Here is an 18016-nt window from a genome sequence, read left to right on the forward strand (position 1 = left end):
CTCTCTCTCTCTCGTGTGTGTCTTGTCCTGTTCTGATTGGCCGGTCAGTCTGACCTGTCTCTCTTTCTCTCTCTTTCTCTCTTTCTCTGTGTGTGTCTGTCTGTTCTGATTGGCCGGTCAGTCTGACCCTGTGTCATCTCTCCTCTACTCTCTCTGTGTGTCCTGTCTGTCTGATTGGCCGGTTCAGTTCTGACTGTCTCTCTCTCTCTCTGCTCGTGTGTTCTCGTCATGGTGCTGATTGGCGGTCAGTCTGACCTGTCTCTCTCTCTCTCTGTGTGTGTGTCTGTCTGTCTGATTGGCGGTCAGTCTGACCTGTCTCTCTCTCTCTCTGTGTGTGTGTCTGTCTGTCTGATTGGCGGTCAGTCTGACCTGTCTCTCTCTCTCTCTGTGTGTGTCTGTCTGTCTGATTGGCGGTCAGTCTGACCTGTCTCTCTCTCTCTCTGTGTGTGTCTGTCTGTCTGATTGGCGGTCAGTCTGACCCTGTCTCTCTCTCTCTCTGTGTGTGTCTGTCTGTCTGATTGGCGGTCAGTCTGACCTGTCTCTCTCTCTCTCTGTGTGTGTCTGTCTGTCTGATTGGCGGTCAGTCTGACCTGGGTCTCTTCTTCCTTTCTCGTCTTTCAGACTGTGTGCTGCTTTGTGTTTTGTTTGGTTTTGTGTCTTTGAAATGTGAGATCCTTTCTGGACGCGTCGTCTCCTCCCTCCATTCATCCCGCCACGGTGTTAAACACAGACTGAGCCTCTGCCGAGCTTCCAGGGGAATTCCAGCTCCAATCATGTTCCACCTGCTGCCGTCACGTCCATCACCTCATTGGATCTGCTCGGCTTTTTGTTTGGTCCTCGTCTGTGGTGTCTCAAATCCTGGAAACATTTTGGCTCAGAACCCAAAGCACATTAAGTCTCTGACCCTAGACCTTTTTCTTGGCTGTAACCCCGACCACAGACATCCAGTGGTTTCTCCTCTGCAACTTTACATCAATTCAGTTTATTTATGCAGCGCAAAAATCATAAGACACCTCAAAGCACCAGACGTGAATCAGGTCAAGACCTTTCCCCGACCAGGAGCGAGCACACGGGAGACAGCGGGGAGAAAAACTCCCTCAGTGTCTTTGGATTCCATGAAGAAACCTCAAGCAGACTGGACTCAGCAGGTCGACCGTGTGCTGTGACCATAACAACGGCACATGAACACAAATGTTTCAGCTAAACAATGATTTTGTTCACAACCAATGGGCGAGATGTTAGTTTGTCTCAGACATTCCAGAAAAGCCTTTCGATTGGTTTGATGTCGGCAGTCTTATTATGAAGTGCTGTTTCGAGGTAAACTGCTACCCAAACGTTCAGGGTTTGATTCCCGCCCACGCTGCCTGTCCACACGGAGATGAGTTCAGGTGTATCCACAAAAGTTTTTTTTTATATCATATCTCGTTTCGTCCACATAGAACGTTGTTTTTAGAGCCTGAAAATGCTACTTTTTGAAAACAGGTCAGAGAGGGCATGAATCTCAAAATGCTGCTTTTGTATTTTCATGTTTAGAACCAATATGCAACTTTTATGAAATTATGTCATCTTCTTATATGGCAAACTGCACTTGGACACGCCCACCTTCCTTCACTATTGGGCGTAAATGTTGTAAAGAGCATAAAGCGTTTCTGACTTGATTGTTTCAGACCTGGTGCCTCTTGATCTGCTGGCCAGAGCCCTGCCACACCCAACAAAAGCCCCGCCCACACAGGTAGGAACCAGGAAGTGGTAGCAAATCAAGCTACAAGCTACAGAAAGATGTGATGGTTTGCTTGCTTGCTGGTTATAAGAAGTCATATTTTTCTGTGCTGAATCTGAATCAGGTGCTGATGGTTCAGTCCCGAGGTTCCAGGGGTCTCCAGTTAGCTGGTACCATGACAACAGTATTAAGCTTCCCTGCTTCCCAAATCTTCACCAACTGTGACTATTTCCCAGCTGAGTTCTCACTGGTTGTCACCATCAAAAGTCCAAAACTGAGACAGACGGTGGGTAACCAAAGGGACAGAATAAAGACGTCTGAGAAATAGAACCCAGTCTAAGGTGTTGCTCCTGTCCCGTCTTGTTCCCGGCAGACTGAGTACATCCTTTCAGTGATGGAGGAGGAAAGTGAGAGACCTTTGGTTGGGTTAATGGTTTCGGAGAACCATCTCCACTTCTTGGTCACATCCCCAGTTCCTGGGGTCCAGAACCGACTCAGCTTCCAGGAGGTTGGCCTGGACGACAACAACTGGCACACAATGGTGCTCGCCATCACCGGACCATATGCCACGCTGACTGTGGACTGTGGACTCCCTCTGGAGCTGTAAGTTCTCTTTAGGCTGGTTCAGTTCAGTTCAGTTTGGTGTAATTTGTCTTGTTCGTTCTGGGTTAGTTCAGGTACACTTAGTGACTTTATGCAGCTTTTAGTCTTTGTGCAAAACTTAAAAACATGTTCTAAGCCTGTCTTTGTACCAGACACAGGGACACTGTGTTTGACCTAACCATGGATAAGATCTGACAGAGTTGGACTGGTGGATTAACTGGCTTCCTGTTTTTCCAGTAAATGGGTCCAGTCCTTTCCCAATAGTCTGAGTACCAGAGGCACAAGGTTCTTCATTGGTAGCAGGAGGAAGTGGAAGGGACGTTACTCTGTGAGTGTGAGAGCGTTTTTGAACTGCATTTTCTAAAAGTCTCCTGGTTCACCCTCCACTGTCTGTCCTCAGGGTTTACTACGTCAGCTGGTTCTCTTACCGGGTTCAGATGCCACACTCAGAGTGTGTCCAAGCTCAGAACCCAGCCTGGCAGAACTGATGGTACCACAGTTCCTGAAGTCCATCCCCTTCCAACCCAACCAACAAATGCCACATTACCAGTACGGTGAGGAGATGCAGTTAAATTCAGTTTTTGACTTTTAAGCGTCCAGGAGCAGTTCCGCTGACCAAACCTGAAGTCCTGGGCGTCTGAGTGCAGCCGTCGGTTTCACCTTTTACCGTGTTTGTGTGGGCGTTTTATTCGTCAGTTGACTGACGGTTGCGGTTTGACTGGCTTTTTGATGTGTGTGTCCATGACAACAGTGTGATGTCACGCTGCATTCTCAGGTGATGGACAGGTCACAACACCACACAGGTGTGCTGACACTCTAACGATTCTAACACGTCTGTAAGAATTCATCCGTGTGTTTTTTACAGACAGTCACGTGTTTCTAACAGGACACAAAGAGGTGTGAAGAACTTTAACCTGATTTTTTGTTTTTTAATTAATTAAATGATATTTGTGATCCGTCAAATAAACATCAAAGACAGTTTTGTTCAGAAATCATCATGGACCTAATGGACAGACAGTTTTTGGTTCAGTTTGGATCCAGCTGATGATGTCACTGCAGCGTGTGTCCATCCTGTCATTGAGTAAATCAGTGGTTGTTGTCTTCAGAAGCGTCTTCTGTCTTTGCCCTCAACCTTCAGCTGATGCTGTGTGTCTTCGTGTCCGTGATTACCAGATGGACTAAAACGGAATAATAACTACACCACAACAACTCCACCCCAAATAAGTCTGTAAACTAGAGCAGCACTCAGATGTCTGCCAGCATTTTTCTGAACCGGGTGATGGACAGGGTGCCCCCTTGTGGTCACTGCGGATGGTATAGGTTTTGCGTGTTTTGTGATGGATGCTGAATTTCTGCCAACACGCTCCACCACAAAGTAGATAAACACTCCAAAAACATCTTTATCTGGGGGTTCCTGTAGTCCCCGTGTGCTGGCCCCCCTTTGACCCAAATCAGGTGTACTCAGGTCTGTGAGCCTGCACTGGGACAATGTGTGCCACATCCATCACACTGGGTCCTGGATGGCAACCACCCAGACAAACAAGTGGCCTTCCCCACCTCCCCAAAGTAAGCATCTATCTACTAAAACCAGGTGGTGTGTGGGCGTGTCCTTGGCCCGGTGACGTGTGGGCGTGTCTTTAACCTTCTCCATGTGCTGGTGCTGAGGCCAGAAATAGTGTTGTGTCGCTGTTGCTGAAGATTTTGTACCTGTTGGGGAAACAGTCTCCATCATCGTCATGTCTTCATGTTGACATATTTATGTTTGTGTTCAAACATCAGTATAATCCGGCTGTGATGATGATGATGGGTTATACAGTAGTTGTGGTGGAGTTCCTGTTAACTGCTCAGTCAGACGTTGAATTTCCAACACATTCAGTTCCTGAGTCTTAGCTTGAGGAGGTGATGGTCTAGTGGTTACGCAGTGGGCTTGAGACCAGAGGATCCTCTGTTCAAACCCTCGTCTGGCCAGAAAATCACTAAGGGCCCTTGGGCAAGGTCTTTAATCCCCAAATTGCTCCCAGTGTGTCGTGAACAGCACCCTGTTCACGACACACATTCACACAGCACCGGTGTGTGTGTGTGAATGTGAGGCATAATTGTAAAGTGCTTTTTGATATAGATAGAAAAGCTCTATATAAATGTGGTCCATTTACCATAACTCTGTCTGTCATCTTGCTCAGAGGCAGAGACCAGAGTGACGCTGGGACACCAGCCGCCGTGTTCCAAACCACAACACGGCCAGCTGTGGTTCAGCGCTCGCAGGAAAGAACTGTTCATCTGTGATGGAGACGTGTGGACGCCGCTGCTGCACAGTGAGTCTCAAAGTCCTTTCGACCTGCCTCATCACCTTTTCTCTGCCAACTTCACACTAAAGTCACGAGGGACTCACACACACCTCGACAGGAAGTGGCTCAGCAGAAGACTGTCCAGTTACTTCTGGACAATAATGGGGCACACATGAAGAGTGATCCTGATCCCGATCCCTCGACCTGAGCAGGTGGAGCTCTGGATGGTCCATGTGTGGACCAGGTTTCAGTTCTTCAGGCTACCTGTCCTTGCACACAGACAGCAGGGGCCATATTGTGCTGAGTTTTCTTGCCCCCTGAGAAGCGATCACAGACCGAGGAGAGCCGACTCGTTCAAATTGTGACAGCCATGGACACTGCAGCCTGTAGGGGGCGCTAAGTGATGCTTACACTTTTAGTCTTGGTAAATATACACACGACCAATTTATCTTTTCCGCTCTGCAGATAAAGAGCGACTGGATTATGTAGAGGACTACCAGGATCTGTACACCAGCTCTGAAACCTTTGACATGGACGTCTTCTCCATCCCGTCTGAAGGTCTCTTCATGGCCGTAGCCAACAGGTCCTAAAAATCCCCAAGAACCACTTACGGAGTCCACATCATTTAGCTTAGTTTGGACTGTCAGGATTCATATCTGGCCTGTGTGCAACCTTTTACAGGGACTGCCGGCCCGGCTCAGGTATCTACAAATGGAGGAATGGGTCCTTCCAGATCTACCAGAACATCAGCACTCAGGAGGCTCGAGCCTGGAAGAAGTTTACTATCAGGAACACGGTGAGTCCTGCTGCTGGGAAAAGCAGGGGTTCTTTTAAAATCAACTCATCAGTTTAAAGAAACGTTTATGGCACACAAGGTCTTTGGACCCACTTGGTCTTCAGGACTTCACCACAAGAACAGGTGTTAAGTCCTGACGGGTTCAGAGCATTCAGTCTGAATTTACAATCACATTCACCCTATTGAGGTTTCAAATCCCACAAGATCTCTGAGAGTTCACTGTTCTGTGACATCTCAGTAACCCTGAGACGCTCTGATCGGGCTGCACTTTAACCGCTGCACACGAACAACAGCATGAACATCACAACATAAAACTCTTTGTATATTGTGTCTAAAACTCTGGTGAATATATTCTCTGGACTTACAGACGTTATTGCGTTTGTTTTATGTAAACATGAGAGAAGCTCAGGTTGTGTTTCCGTTATTTTCAGTGGGATTCGCTGTGAGCCGCGATCACTTCCTGTTCGTGTCGTTCTGGGGGAAAGTGAAGTTTGTTCTTTAACGTCCTGATTGTTGTCCTTTACAGCACAGTTTGTCCTCTTTGTTCCAGAGTAATATACAGTGAGGAAAATAAGTATTTGAACACCCTGTGGTTTTGCAAGTTCTCCCACTTAGAAATCATGGAGGGGTCTGAAATTTTCATCTTACCTGCATGTCCACTGTGAGAGACATAATCTAAAAGAAAAAATCCGGAAATCACAATGTATGATTTTTTAAAGAATTTATTTGTATGTTACTGCTGCGAATAAGTATTTGATCACCTACCAACCAGCAAGAATTCTGTCTCTCACAGACTTGTTAATTTTTCTTTAAGAAGCCCTCTTATTCTGCACTCTTTACCTGTATTAATTGCACCTGTTTGAAGTTGTTACCTGTATAAAAGACACCTGTTCAAATCAAATCAATTTCATTTATATAGCGCCAAATCACAACAAACAGTCGCCCCAAGGTGCTTTATATTGTAAGGCAAAACCATACAATAATTACGTAAAAACCCCAACGGTCAAAACGACCCCCTGTGAGCAAGCACTTGGCGACAGTGGGAAGGAAAAACTCCCTTTTAACAGGAAGAAACCTCCAGCAGAACCAGGCTCAGGGAGGGGCAGTCTTCTGCTGGGACTGGTTGGGGCTGAGGGAGAGAACCAGGAAAAAGACATGCTGTGGAAGAGAGCAGAGATCGATCACTAATGATTAAATGCAGAGTGGTGCATACAGAGCAAAAAGAGAAAGAAACACTCAGTGCATCATGGGAACCCCCCAGCAGTCTAAGTCTATAGCAGCATAACTAAGGGATGGTTCAGGGTCACCTGATCCAGCCCTAACTATAAGCTTTAGCAAAAAGGAAAGTTTTAAGCCTAATCTTAAAAGTAGAGAGGGTGTCTGTCTCCCTGATCTGAATTGGGAGCTGGTTCCACAGGAGAGGAGCCTGAAAGCTGAAGGCTCTGCCTCCCATTCTACTCTTACAAACCCTAGGAACTACAAGTAAGCCTGCAGTCTGAGAGCGAAGCGCTCTATTGGGGTGATATGGTACTATGAGGTCCCTAAGATAAGATGGGACCTGATTATTCAAAACCTTATAAGTAAGAAGAAGAATTTTAAATTCTATTCTAGAATTAACAGGAAGCCAATGAAGAGAGGCCAATATGGGTGAGATATGCTCTCTCCTTCTAGTCCCTGTCAGTACTCTAGCTGCGGCATTTTGAATTAACTGAAGGCGTTTCAGGGAACTTTCAGGACAACCTGATAATAATGAATTGCAATAGTCCAGCCTAGAGGAAATAAATGCATGAATTAGTTTTTCAGCATCACTCTGAGACAAGACCTTTCTAATTTTAGAGATATTGCGCAAATGCAAAAAACACACTCTCACACACTCAATCAATCACACTCCAACTTGTCCACCATAGCCAAGACCAAAGAGCTGTCTAAGGACACCAGGGACAAAACTGTAGACCTGCACAAGGCTGGGGTGGACTACAGGACAACAGGCAAGCAGCTTGGTAGAAGACAACAACTGTTATGATTATTTATTAGAAAGTGGAAGAAACACAAAATGACTGTCAATCTCCCTCGGTCTGGGATTCCATGCAAGATCTCACTTTATGGGGTAAGGATGATTCTGAGAAAGCTCAGAACTACAGAGGAGGACCTGGTCAATGTCCTGAAGAGAGCTGGGACCACAGTCACAAAGATTACATTAGTAACACATGATGCTGTCATGGTTTAAAATCCTGCAGGGCAGCAAGGTCCCCCTGCTCAAGTCAGCACATGTCCAGGCCCGTTTGAAGTTCACCAGTGACCATCTGGATGATCCAGAGGAGGCATGGGAGAAGGTCATGTGGTCAGATGAGACCAAAATAGAGCTTTTTGGAATCAACTCCACTTACCATGTTTAGAGGATGAGAACAACCCCAAGAAAACCATCCCAACTGTGAAGCATGGGGGTGGAAACATCATACTCTGGGGGTGCTCTTCTGCAAAGGGGACAGGACGACTGCACTGTATTGAAGGGAGGATGGATGGGGTCATGTATTGTGAGATTTTGGCAAACAACCTCTTTCCCTCAGTAAGAGCATTGAAGATGGGTCATGGCTGGGTCTTCCAGCATGACAGTGACCCCAAACACACAGCCAGGGCAACTAAGGAGGAGCTCCATAAGAAGCATTTCAAGGTCCTGAGTGGCCTGGCCAGTCTACAGACCTGAACTCAATAGAAAATCTTTGGAGGGAGCTGAAACTCCAAACCTGAAAGATCTAGAGAAGATCTGTATGGAGGAATGGACCAAAATCCCTGCTGAAAAACTACAGGAAACGTCTGACCTCTGTAATTGCAAACAAAGGCTACTGTACCAAATATTAACATTAATTTTCACAAGTGTTCAAATACGGTACTTATTTGCAGCAGTAACATACAAATAAATTATTAAAAAAAAAATCATACATTGTGATTTCCGGATTTTTTTTTTAGATTGTCTCTCACAGTGGACATGCACCAAAGATGAAAATTTCAGACCCCTCCATGATTTCTAAGTGGGAGAACTTGTAAAATCGCAGAGTGTTCAAATACTTATTTTCCTCACTGTACAGGTCTATTAGAAAAGTATCCGACCTTATTTTTTTCAAAAACCATATGGATTGAATCACGTGTGATTACATCAGACATGCTTGAACCCTCGTGGGCATGCAAGAGTTTTTTCACGCCTGTCGGTTACGTCATTCGCCTGTGGGCAGTCTTTGAGTGAGGAGTCGCCACCCTCTCGTCGTTTTTTTCATTGTTTAGGAATGGCTCAGAGACTGCCGCTTTGTTTGATCAAAATTTTTTCAAAACTGTAAGGCACAACTGAGTGGACACCATTCGATAAATTCAGCTGGTTTTCGGTAAAAATTTTAACGGCTGATGAGAGATTCTGGTCTGGTAGTGTCGCCGTAAGGACGGCCCACGGCGCCTGACGGCGATCTGCGCTTCGAGGCGGCAGCGTCTCGCCGTTTCAAGTTGAAAACTTCCACATTTCAGGCTCTGTTGACCCAGTAAGTCGTCAGAGAACAGAGAACTTTCAGAAGAAGTCGGCATGAGGAGTTTATTCGGACATTCCATTGTTAACGGACATTTTGTAATGAAAGAACGTGCGGGCAGAGTCGCATGTCGGCCGGACCCGACCGCGGGGGGTCGCGACAGGAAAAACACCTCCGTTGGAAACCTTAACGGGCAAGTTGGAACATACCCAAGCTGTTACAATTTCTCAGTTACTCACTTGTTGAAAGCCATCAAAAGCCGCCTGAATTTTACAAATGGTTTTCAACACGGAGGTGTTTTTCCTGTCGCGGCGCACACAGATTCGCCGGGTCGTCACGGAAACGACTCAGCGAATTTGCGCGCACGTCTTTCATTACAAATGTCCTTAAACAGTGGAATGTCCGCATAAAGTCCTCATGCCGGCCTGTTCTGAATCTTCTCTGTTCTCTCACGACGTCCTGGGTGAATTAAGCCTTAAATTAGGATGTTTTCAGGTCGAAACAGGCCGACGACGGCGCCTGGAAGCGCTGCGCGACGTCCCGCTCCGTGGGAAGTCCTTACACTGACAGAAACACCCCATAATCTCTCATCAGCCGTTAAACTTTCACCGAAGAACCAGCTGAATTTCTGAATAGTATCCACACCACTATTCCTTACGGTCCAGAAAAAATTTTGATAAAGCAACGCGCACCGTCTCGAGCAGCGTGTGAAACAAAGGAATTCAGCCGATGAGGGAGGGGGACACATCTCACTCAAGGCCTGCCCACAGGGAAATGACGTCGCCGACATGCGTGAAAAAACTCACGCATGCGCACGAGAGTTCAAGCATGATTGGTGGAATCGCACGTCATTCAATCCATATAGTTAAAAAAAAATAAAAGGGTCGGTTTATTGTCTAATAGACCTCGTATATAAGATGTCTGAAATTCAGTTTCAGACATTCAGAAGTTCCACGCAGATTAAACATAGCAGTCACGGATTATTTGTAATATTTGTTTTAGTAAGTTTTCAGGGTCTCATGCAGCAGTCCCTTATTAAAGTAATAAAAGGCACAAAATTTACATTTTGGTCGTATAATGTTCATTTGCAGTTGACGTCATGTAAATTCTCTATGCTGTTTTGACTATGGGATATCTCAATAGGGCAACTAATGTTGTACCTGATCACGCTGAACAGTGATCAGGTCAACTCTCAGAACACGGGAGCGGTCCAGGTGTGTTTGACCTGCTGTAGACTTCTAACATGACCTTTGTGTTTTTCTGAAACCCTGAAAGGTTTTTTTTTTTTTTTTTTTTTATCCCTTTGAGTTCAGTGTGTACACACACACACAGAAGAAAAACCACAAAGTCTCGCTCTTGTTTTCAGCACCTGTGCACGTCATTTAGCAGATGAGGACCTTTTTTTTTCCAAGCAGCAGAATTCTGCAAATTTTGTACTCCTCATGTGACTGCTAGCCCAGCTAGCTAATGTGATTGTTAGCACTGCTAGCTAACGTGATTGTCTCCTGAATGAACACGTTACTCTTAGATTGTCTCAAATTGTTCTGGGTCTATTTTTTATGTATAAAACTAAAGTAATTAAATTTTTATATTTTTGTAAAATTATTTTCTCTCGCAGATCTTTCTGGTTGTTGCCAATTCTCAGGAGGCAGAGTCAGAACTGTCAGTCATCTATCGGTGGAGCACACAGCGGCGGCGGTTTGTCCGTCACCAGACTCTGGAGACTCACGCCGCCGTGGACTGGGAGGCCTTCCAGATCCACAGTGACAGCTTCCTGGTCGTAGCCAATCATAGACGAGGTACAGTGAGTAGGACTGCCCGCATGCTTTGAGCTTGCGTGTTTTCTTTTTGTCACACGTCCATGTTCCACTTAAGCGTGATGTTGTGACGGTTTTAGCAGCAGACCGGACTGTCCAATCCCAGCCGCTGCAACATGAGTCTCTTGGTGGCTTCCCTCACTCGTCTCCTTCGTGCTCTCTCATAAGGACGTCGTGCTTCAGACACATTGAGATTCTTTATTATTGATTCCTATAAGAAAATATTTTTTGTGGCTGTCGTGATTTATGTTCTTTATATTTTCACTTTGACATGATTTTTTTTAAATGTTTTTTTGTTGTAATCTCAGTAAAGAACTGAAACGTGAAGTATTTTTGTCTCTGACACGAGCAACAGAGGGACGTCTGAGTGTCGGTGCAGATCAAACAGGCTTCCAGCTGCTGCTCCGGCTCTCAGTCATGTGGTTCTTTGGATCCTGTGAAGATAAAACGCTGAACTGGACTGAAAAAGAGACTGAAGCTGAAAGAGGACAGGAAGTCATTTGACAGGTGTCTTGTGGTTAGACAGATAAAAGAAAAAACTCCATCAGTACCGAGACTAGAGCCGACTCCACCTCCACAACATACATGAAATAAAATAAAAAAAACACCTCCAGTGGCTCCAGAAGCGTCTGAGGTTTAGTCCCTTTCTTTCCCTGTCTGTTCCGTTTCTGCACTTTATGTTTTAGAGACTGAAATATTTCAACTTTGTCCTTTGTGCCCTTTAGCCAGAGACTCCAGCCACAACATCCACAGTGTGATCTACAGGTGGAACCCCAACACTAAGGTACTGTTGTCTAAGATAAACCTGAACCATGTCTCTACAGCTGGACAGTCCTGTTGGTCTGGCCTTCTGTCCTCATTGTCTTCTGGTGTCCTTCCAGCATTTTGAAGTGAACCAGACTCTGGCCACGTCTGGAGCTTACGACTGGGAGTTCTTCACCGTAGGACCGTATCACTTCCTGGCTGTTGCGAACACGTTTGACGGCCAGACCACGGCCATCAGCTCCACCATCTACATCTGGCTGGACGGGAGCTTCCAGATGTTCCAAAGCATTCCGGTCCGTGTGCGAGTGTTCGGTGCTTCATAATCCAGATCAGGACCTCTTTAGAGGTTATGGCATCAGGTTGGGCTTCAGTGACGGGTTCAGCAGGAGGGCTGTTGTACTTCAACATCCTCTGAATCTGAATCTGCCTCCAGATGTAGTCCACTCTGATCCATACACAAGTTTGTATAACGTCATCATTTTTGCCACGCCCCCTGGTTGCCAGATTCAGACCAGTTCTCGTAAAGTGGTCAAATGACCAAATGATGGGGAGGAATAATGTTTTTACACACAGGCATAGTGACCAAAGGTTCCATCAGTGATAAAGGAACAGAATCAGATTCCTGATCGTGGAGGAGGAGCGACACCTTTTAGTCCACGTGGAGACTGAAAGTCACAAACATCTCGTAGGTAAAGAAGCTTTTAGAAACCGCCGTGGCTCCACGTTTTCTGATGCAGGTGGAGAACTGAGCTATAGGAACTTCCCAAAACGTGGACTTTTAGATGAGTCGTCAAACACCTTGAAGCAGGACGTTCACTGTCTTTGTGGCGTTTTGACTCGTGACCAGTTCACATGGTTTCTCCTGCCACCACAGTGTTTGCTTTTCCTGTTTTTGTCACATGCTGATGACATCATGTTGTTGAAAACAGCTTCTTCTTCACATTCCAGACAGGCAGTGTGTCAGAGTGGGCGTGTCTACAGGTGGATTATGACCTTAACACCTGACAATCAGCCCATGACATCATCCAAACACTGAACAACCGCTGCACTGAGTCACCGCTGCAGGGACTCCTGGGAAACACTTCAGACAGACGTGACTCACTCCCTAAAGTCATGATGGTTTACAGACGCGACGACTGAATAAAAAACTTGCAGATTAAGAAACATCAGACGAGCTGTGACTGGTTAGCGGTTGATTACACCTTTATTCCCAAAACAGGAAGTGTATGAACACAGTCTATTCATCATTTTCAAAATAAAACTGCAACCAGTCAACTGTTTTTATTCATTAGATTCCGTTAAATAGTTAATCTAATACAAGCGTGTCTGAGATTTTCCGATACCATAAGACCTTTTAATTAGAGTTTGAGAACCAGAAAAATAAAACATTAAAGTGGTCTGTTTCAGCGCTCATTGTGCCGACTCGCTGACATTTGCCCCAGTCGGTGATGGTGGCACTGCCTTCAGGGTCATACTCTCACACGCGCCCACTAGCTTATGACAACCTAAAAGTGGACACTCTCATTTTGGCCAAACAAATATACAGTTCTTGTATATTCTGTGTTAGTACGCGCCCGCGGCAGACGTGCTTGATTAATTCCTGCACAAAAAGTATTTCCCAGACCTGCAATGACAGTGTGTTTTCACGGGTAACAAAAACATGAGTATATTTGGCACAAGAACTTGTGTATGTCGTGTGTTTTTACACCTAAATGATCGTAAGTCAATACTCACACTCATCCAGCAACATCTCATGTCGGCAAATTCAGTGCTGGGTCAGGCGAAACTGGTCTGGTGAGCTATCCCACAATGCCAAAATAGCAGAGATGTCGCTCCAACAAGAGCGGGACACTGAGCAGGGAGCTTCAGGGTGGCACATGGTCATGTGATGAGTCACCGCTCTAGTTCTTCTTTGTATCTCTGTGGCGAATATATACAATCTCAGCTCCTTAGCTAGCATGGCGAGCCAGAATATAACACAAGAATTCAGTGAATCTTTTGTTGAGTTGATTTATTTCACTATGAATAATTTCTCAAACATAATTATCAAGATAAAAAATACAATAAAAATAAAATAAAAAATGAATAAAATAATTTGCAGAGAAACCAAATTGCTTTAGCACTTTAAAATATGTCACAGAAATGTGATGTACTTATTTCCTTAGTGGACGTCAAAGTGAAGAGGTTTGTAAAGTTAAATAGACTCTGCAGGAGTACATTTGATCCCACGACAAATCATGTTAGGAGGACCTGAGAGTGACGCCCAAACAGGACTACAGGTCGAGGAGGACCTGAGAGTGACGCCCAAACAGGACTACAGGTCGAGGAGGACCTGAGAGTGACGCCCAAACAGGACTACAGGTCGAGGAGGACCTGAGAGTGACGCCCAAACAGGACTACAGGTCGAGGAGGACCTGAGAGTGACGCCCAAACAGGACTACAGGTCGGGGAGGACCTGAGAGTGACGCCCAAACAGGACTACAGGTCGAGGAGGACCTGAGAGTGACGCCCAAACAGGACTACAGGTCGAGGAGGACCTGAGAGTGACGCCCAAACAGGACCAAAGGACGAGGAGGACCTGAGAGTGACGCCCAAACAGGACCAAAGGACGAGGAGGACCTGAGAGTGACGCCCAAACAGGACCAAAGGACGAGGAGGACCTGAGAGTGACGCCCAAACAGGACCAAAGGACGAGGAGGACCTGAGAGTGACGCCCAAACAGGACCAAAGGACGAGGAGGACCTGAGAGTGACGCCCAAACAGGACCAAAGGACGAGGAGGACCTGACAGTGACGCCCAAACAGGACCAAAGGACGAGGAGGACCTGAGAGTGACGCCCAAACAGGACCAAAGGACGAGGAGGACCTGACAGTGACGCCCAAACAGGACCAAAGGACGAGGAGGACCTGACAGTGACGCCCAAACAGGACCAAAGGACGAGGAGGACCTGACAGTGACGCCCAAACAGGACCAAAGGACGAGGAGGACCTGACAGTGACGCCCAAACAGGACCAAAGGACGAGGAGGACCTGACAAATCAAAAGTCAAAATCTGACAAAAGTCAAAGATCTCTTTAACATGATTTTCCTAAAGTTGACATCATCGGGGGTAAAAGTGTGAGTTGTTTTTTTTTTTTTTTTTAGAAAATCGGCAACTTCATGAAAATAAAAATTACTTTCCTCCTGATGAAATGTGTCCCGTTAATTCATGAAGCTCTGATTACAAACTAAATGTCTCCTTCTAATTAAATGTCAGGAAGCTGATTGAGTCTAATGAATGACTGAACCTGTGAGGGGGAATTTCCACACTCTTCAAAGTCTTCATCATCTGAAGAATTTCACCAAAACGTCAAAAATGCTCTGAAGGTTTCAGATCTCAACAGACAACCCAATCATTTAAAATCCTTATGGGGCCCCCTGCAGGCTGCAATGCTCACTACATCAACAACAATCATCATCAGTCTCAATAAAAATTCAAAAATACTTCTGATCACATTTAGTTTTAAGATTATTATTATATTATATGTTTAACTGCCATTTTGCTGTTTGTTTTTAGTGTCATCATTAGTGTACATTTTTATTATTGTTGAAACCTTCATGTGCTTTAGCTGGCAAATAATCAAAATTACGATCAATAAATAATAAATTAAATAAACAGAAAAAAAAACAAATATTAAAATTAGATTCAATAATGGAATGAACCTTAAATCTAATTAAACTATCATCATCAATTATGTAACATTTGTCTGAAACAAAAAAGTCAGTTTGACCAGAAAGCTTTCAATAAATGTTTTGTTTGAGTTTATTAAAGGATATATTCTAAACACTGTAGAAGCCAAACAAACGTTTTGTCATTTACACGATGGAATAAAATCTGATGGCACTGAGAAAATGCAAACATTGGACATGATATAAAACCAATTTCATTAAACAAAGTCAAAGTATTAGAATGTCAGTTATGTTATGTTATGTTTTTAAAAAGATGTAATGTATTTTTATGTTTCCTTTTTTTTTCCTTTTATTTGGGTCTTGTGTGAATAATAATACACTGGGAATAAAGTAGATGGCCAAATAATTTTATGTGCTTTTTTTTTTCATTTTTGCATTTTTTGAAGTTGTAAAACAAATACGAAATCTATCAAATGTAAAAAAGTTAAACCCTGTAAAACAAATATCATTTTAAGTACATTAATTCCTTTTTACTCTTTTCCAAACTCCATTAAATGTAAGTTTTAAATATTAATAAATTAGATGTATTCACATTTTCATGTTTGTTACCTTGTAGCAGTTTTTTTAAGTATCAAAAACTATTTTTAAATTGTCTTGTTACTTTTTAAATGTAGCAAAATGAATATATTTTTCCAACCAAGAACTTTATTTTCTGATTGGATGACATTTGTGATTCGGTTTGGACTTTGATAATCGTGTGATCTGGTTGGTCTGGCCCCTTTAGACGGTTGGAGCGACGGACTGGGAGATGTTCCAGATCGACGGCAGGTTCTTCTTGGCTGTGGCCAACAGCCAGAAGGTTTCAGGTCACGGCCCAAGACTCTACAGCATCAACTCCACTGTGTATGAGCTGAACACCTTCACGCAGACCTTCATCCGCTTCCAGGACATCCTCACGCACAGGTGATGCCCTCGCACCTGCCACGTCCTTGTGCACAGACCGCTGGCTTCTATATCCACCTATGGTCTTTGTTTATTCGTGTTTAGTGCCCTCGACTGGGAGTTCTTTACAATCGGAGAACAGAAGTTCTTGGTGGTGGCCAATTCTCATGATGGCAGCTCCTACTCACTCAACAGCGTGGTCTACAGGTTAGTTGAGAGCAACGCCGCCCCCTGTAGGTAACATGGTATTGACGGCTTTTACTGTGGTGAATCTCTCGATGTCTCTTCAGGTGGCAGGGCTATGAGGGCTTTGTTCCCGTCCACATTCTGCCTACGTTTGGTTGCAGAGATTGGGAACACTTCAGCACTGATGAAGGTTCTTTCCTTGTCTACTCTAGCGCCACCTCAAGGCTCAGCAAAGTGTTCAAACTCAAAACACACTGATACTCATCTTACTCATCTGCTCAGGAGGAAACTGGTTCAGTTAATGTTCCTGATTCAAACTGAAGACGTTCTGATAGGCTGAGTGTTGGCAGAACGTCTCACGATTCTCCATGATTTCTGTTTGGAGAGGAGTGGATAACCACTGGAGGGGGGACGCGCTCCACAGTTCCAATCCCAGGTTTTGTTAAGTCAAGCCAAATGTGGGATCATGCCATGGTGATGAGCTTCACTGCATCCACAACACCATGGACCCGCCTTGGGTGATCGATGGAAACCACACAACCAGTCCATCCCCACATCTCAAACATAGGTTTGACAAGACACAATTATATTTCATATAACAGTACTGACATCATGGATGACAGACACCTGCCAAAAATGATTGGCAGGTGTCTGTCATTCACTTCTGACTCATCAAAAACAACAACTTCAGATATCTGGTTTGGAATTCTGATGAGTCAAATTTTGGAAAGACTGGAACAGAGTGAATCCTGGTCAGTTTGGCCGAGTGATGGTCGTCAGCATCAAGGCAACGGAAAACGTGATGGTAAAAACTTCACAAAACAGCTTAAAAGCAGATAAGTTTTAATCCACAGATACCTAAGATTCTGTTCTGACTCAGTGTGTTTGATTTCTCCAATGAGGAAGAATTATTTCATGTTTGACATATTAATGTTTTTGACCTGTTACATTTGTAAATAATAAGCTAGAATGGGGAATTATTGGGTTAGAAATCTGTTAAGTGCTTCAAAATGCTGGTTTGATGTTTAGGACTGTAACAAAAATTTTATACATATATAGCTTGTGGTGTATTGTGGTCAGTATGAGATAAGATCGACTGAAAGGACTCGCTGTTCTATATCCCTCTTTTTTCACCGCTTCAGAAACCTGCTTCCTTCAGGATGGACGGCTGTACATACCTTTACCAATGGGACACATCGTCAGTTGTGTACCTCAGCATCATTGGCTGTTTCAGCCAATTATCACAAGACAGCCTTTGCTCATCAAAAAATGACATGATTGCGTGAGGTCTTTCTCTTTTATACGAGTTATATTTGTGTGTTATTTCACTTAATTTGAAATGATAAAATGTTTTTGCATAAAATGATAAACTAATTATAAACTGATATGCAAAAAAATTGGACCATGCTGGAAATAAATGTTTTACACTGTGTTATGCTCATATCTGTATGCATATTTCATATGCATGTTTTTTATTAAAATAATACTAAAGCAAAACCAATGAAAGCTATCACACAGCAGACAACTTTAATGAATGGAGGTAGACTGGTGGGGGGGGGGTTATGGGAGTAGGTGTGTCCGAAGTTTTCAGCTTTGAATCTGTCAAAACGGGTGAGACTTTAAGGCACGGGTTGAGTGTGCGGTGTCAGCACAAACCATTCAGAAAAATGGGGGTGTCAGCACTCGGTGGCGAGTATATTGTGGTCGCAAGGGTGTCCTGAC

At 44.4% G+C, this 18016-nt stretch overlaps 1 protein-coding gene across 1 annotated transcript; it reads left to right on the plus strand.

Moving 5' to 3' along the window:
* The first annotated feature begins 1611 nt into the window (after positions 1–1611).
* LOC117525399 (thrombospondin-type laminin G domain and EAR repeat-containing protein-like) lies at positions 1612–17726 on the plus strand. The gene is made up of 14 exons (XM_034187257.1): positions 1612–1732; positions 1845–2006; positions 2094–2323; positions 2561–2651; positions 2724–2877; positions 4504–4635; positions 5074–5191; positions 5290–5404; positions 10535–10715; positions 11459–11517; positions 11615–11791; positions 15951–16129; positions 16214–16315; positions 16399–17726. Exons 2-14 carry the CDS (start codon positions 1851–1853, stop codon positions 16550–16552), a joined length of 1848 nt encoding a protein of 615 aa, XP_034043148.1. The 5' UTR covers positions 1612–1732; positions 1845–1850; the 3' UTR covers positions 16553–17726.
* Positions 17727–18016: the final 290 nt, after the last annotated feature.

Source organism: Thalassophryne amazonica, chromosome 14 (assembly GCF_902500255.1).
Source record: "Thalassophryne amazonica chromosome 14, fThaAma1.1, whole genome shotgun sequence".
NCBI lineage: Eukaryota > Metazoa > Chordata > Actinopteri > Batrachoidiformes > Batrachoididae > Thalassophryne > Thalassophryne amazonica.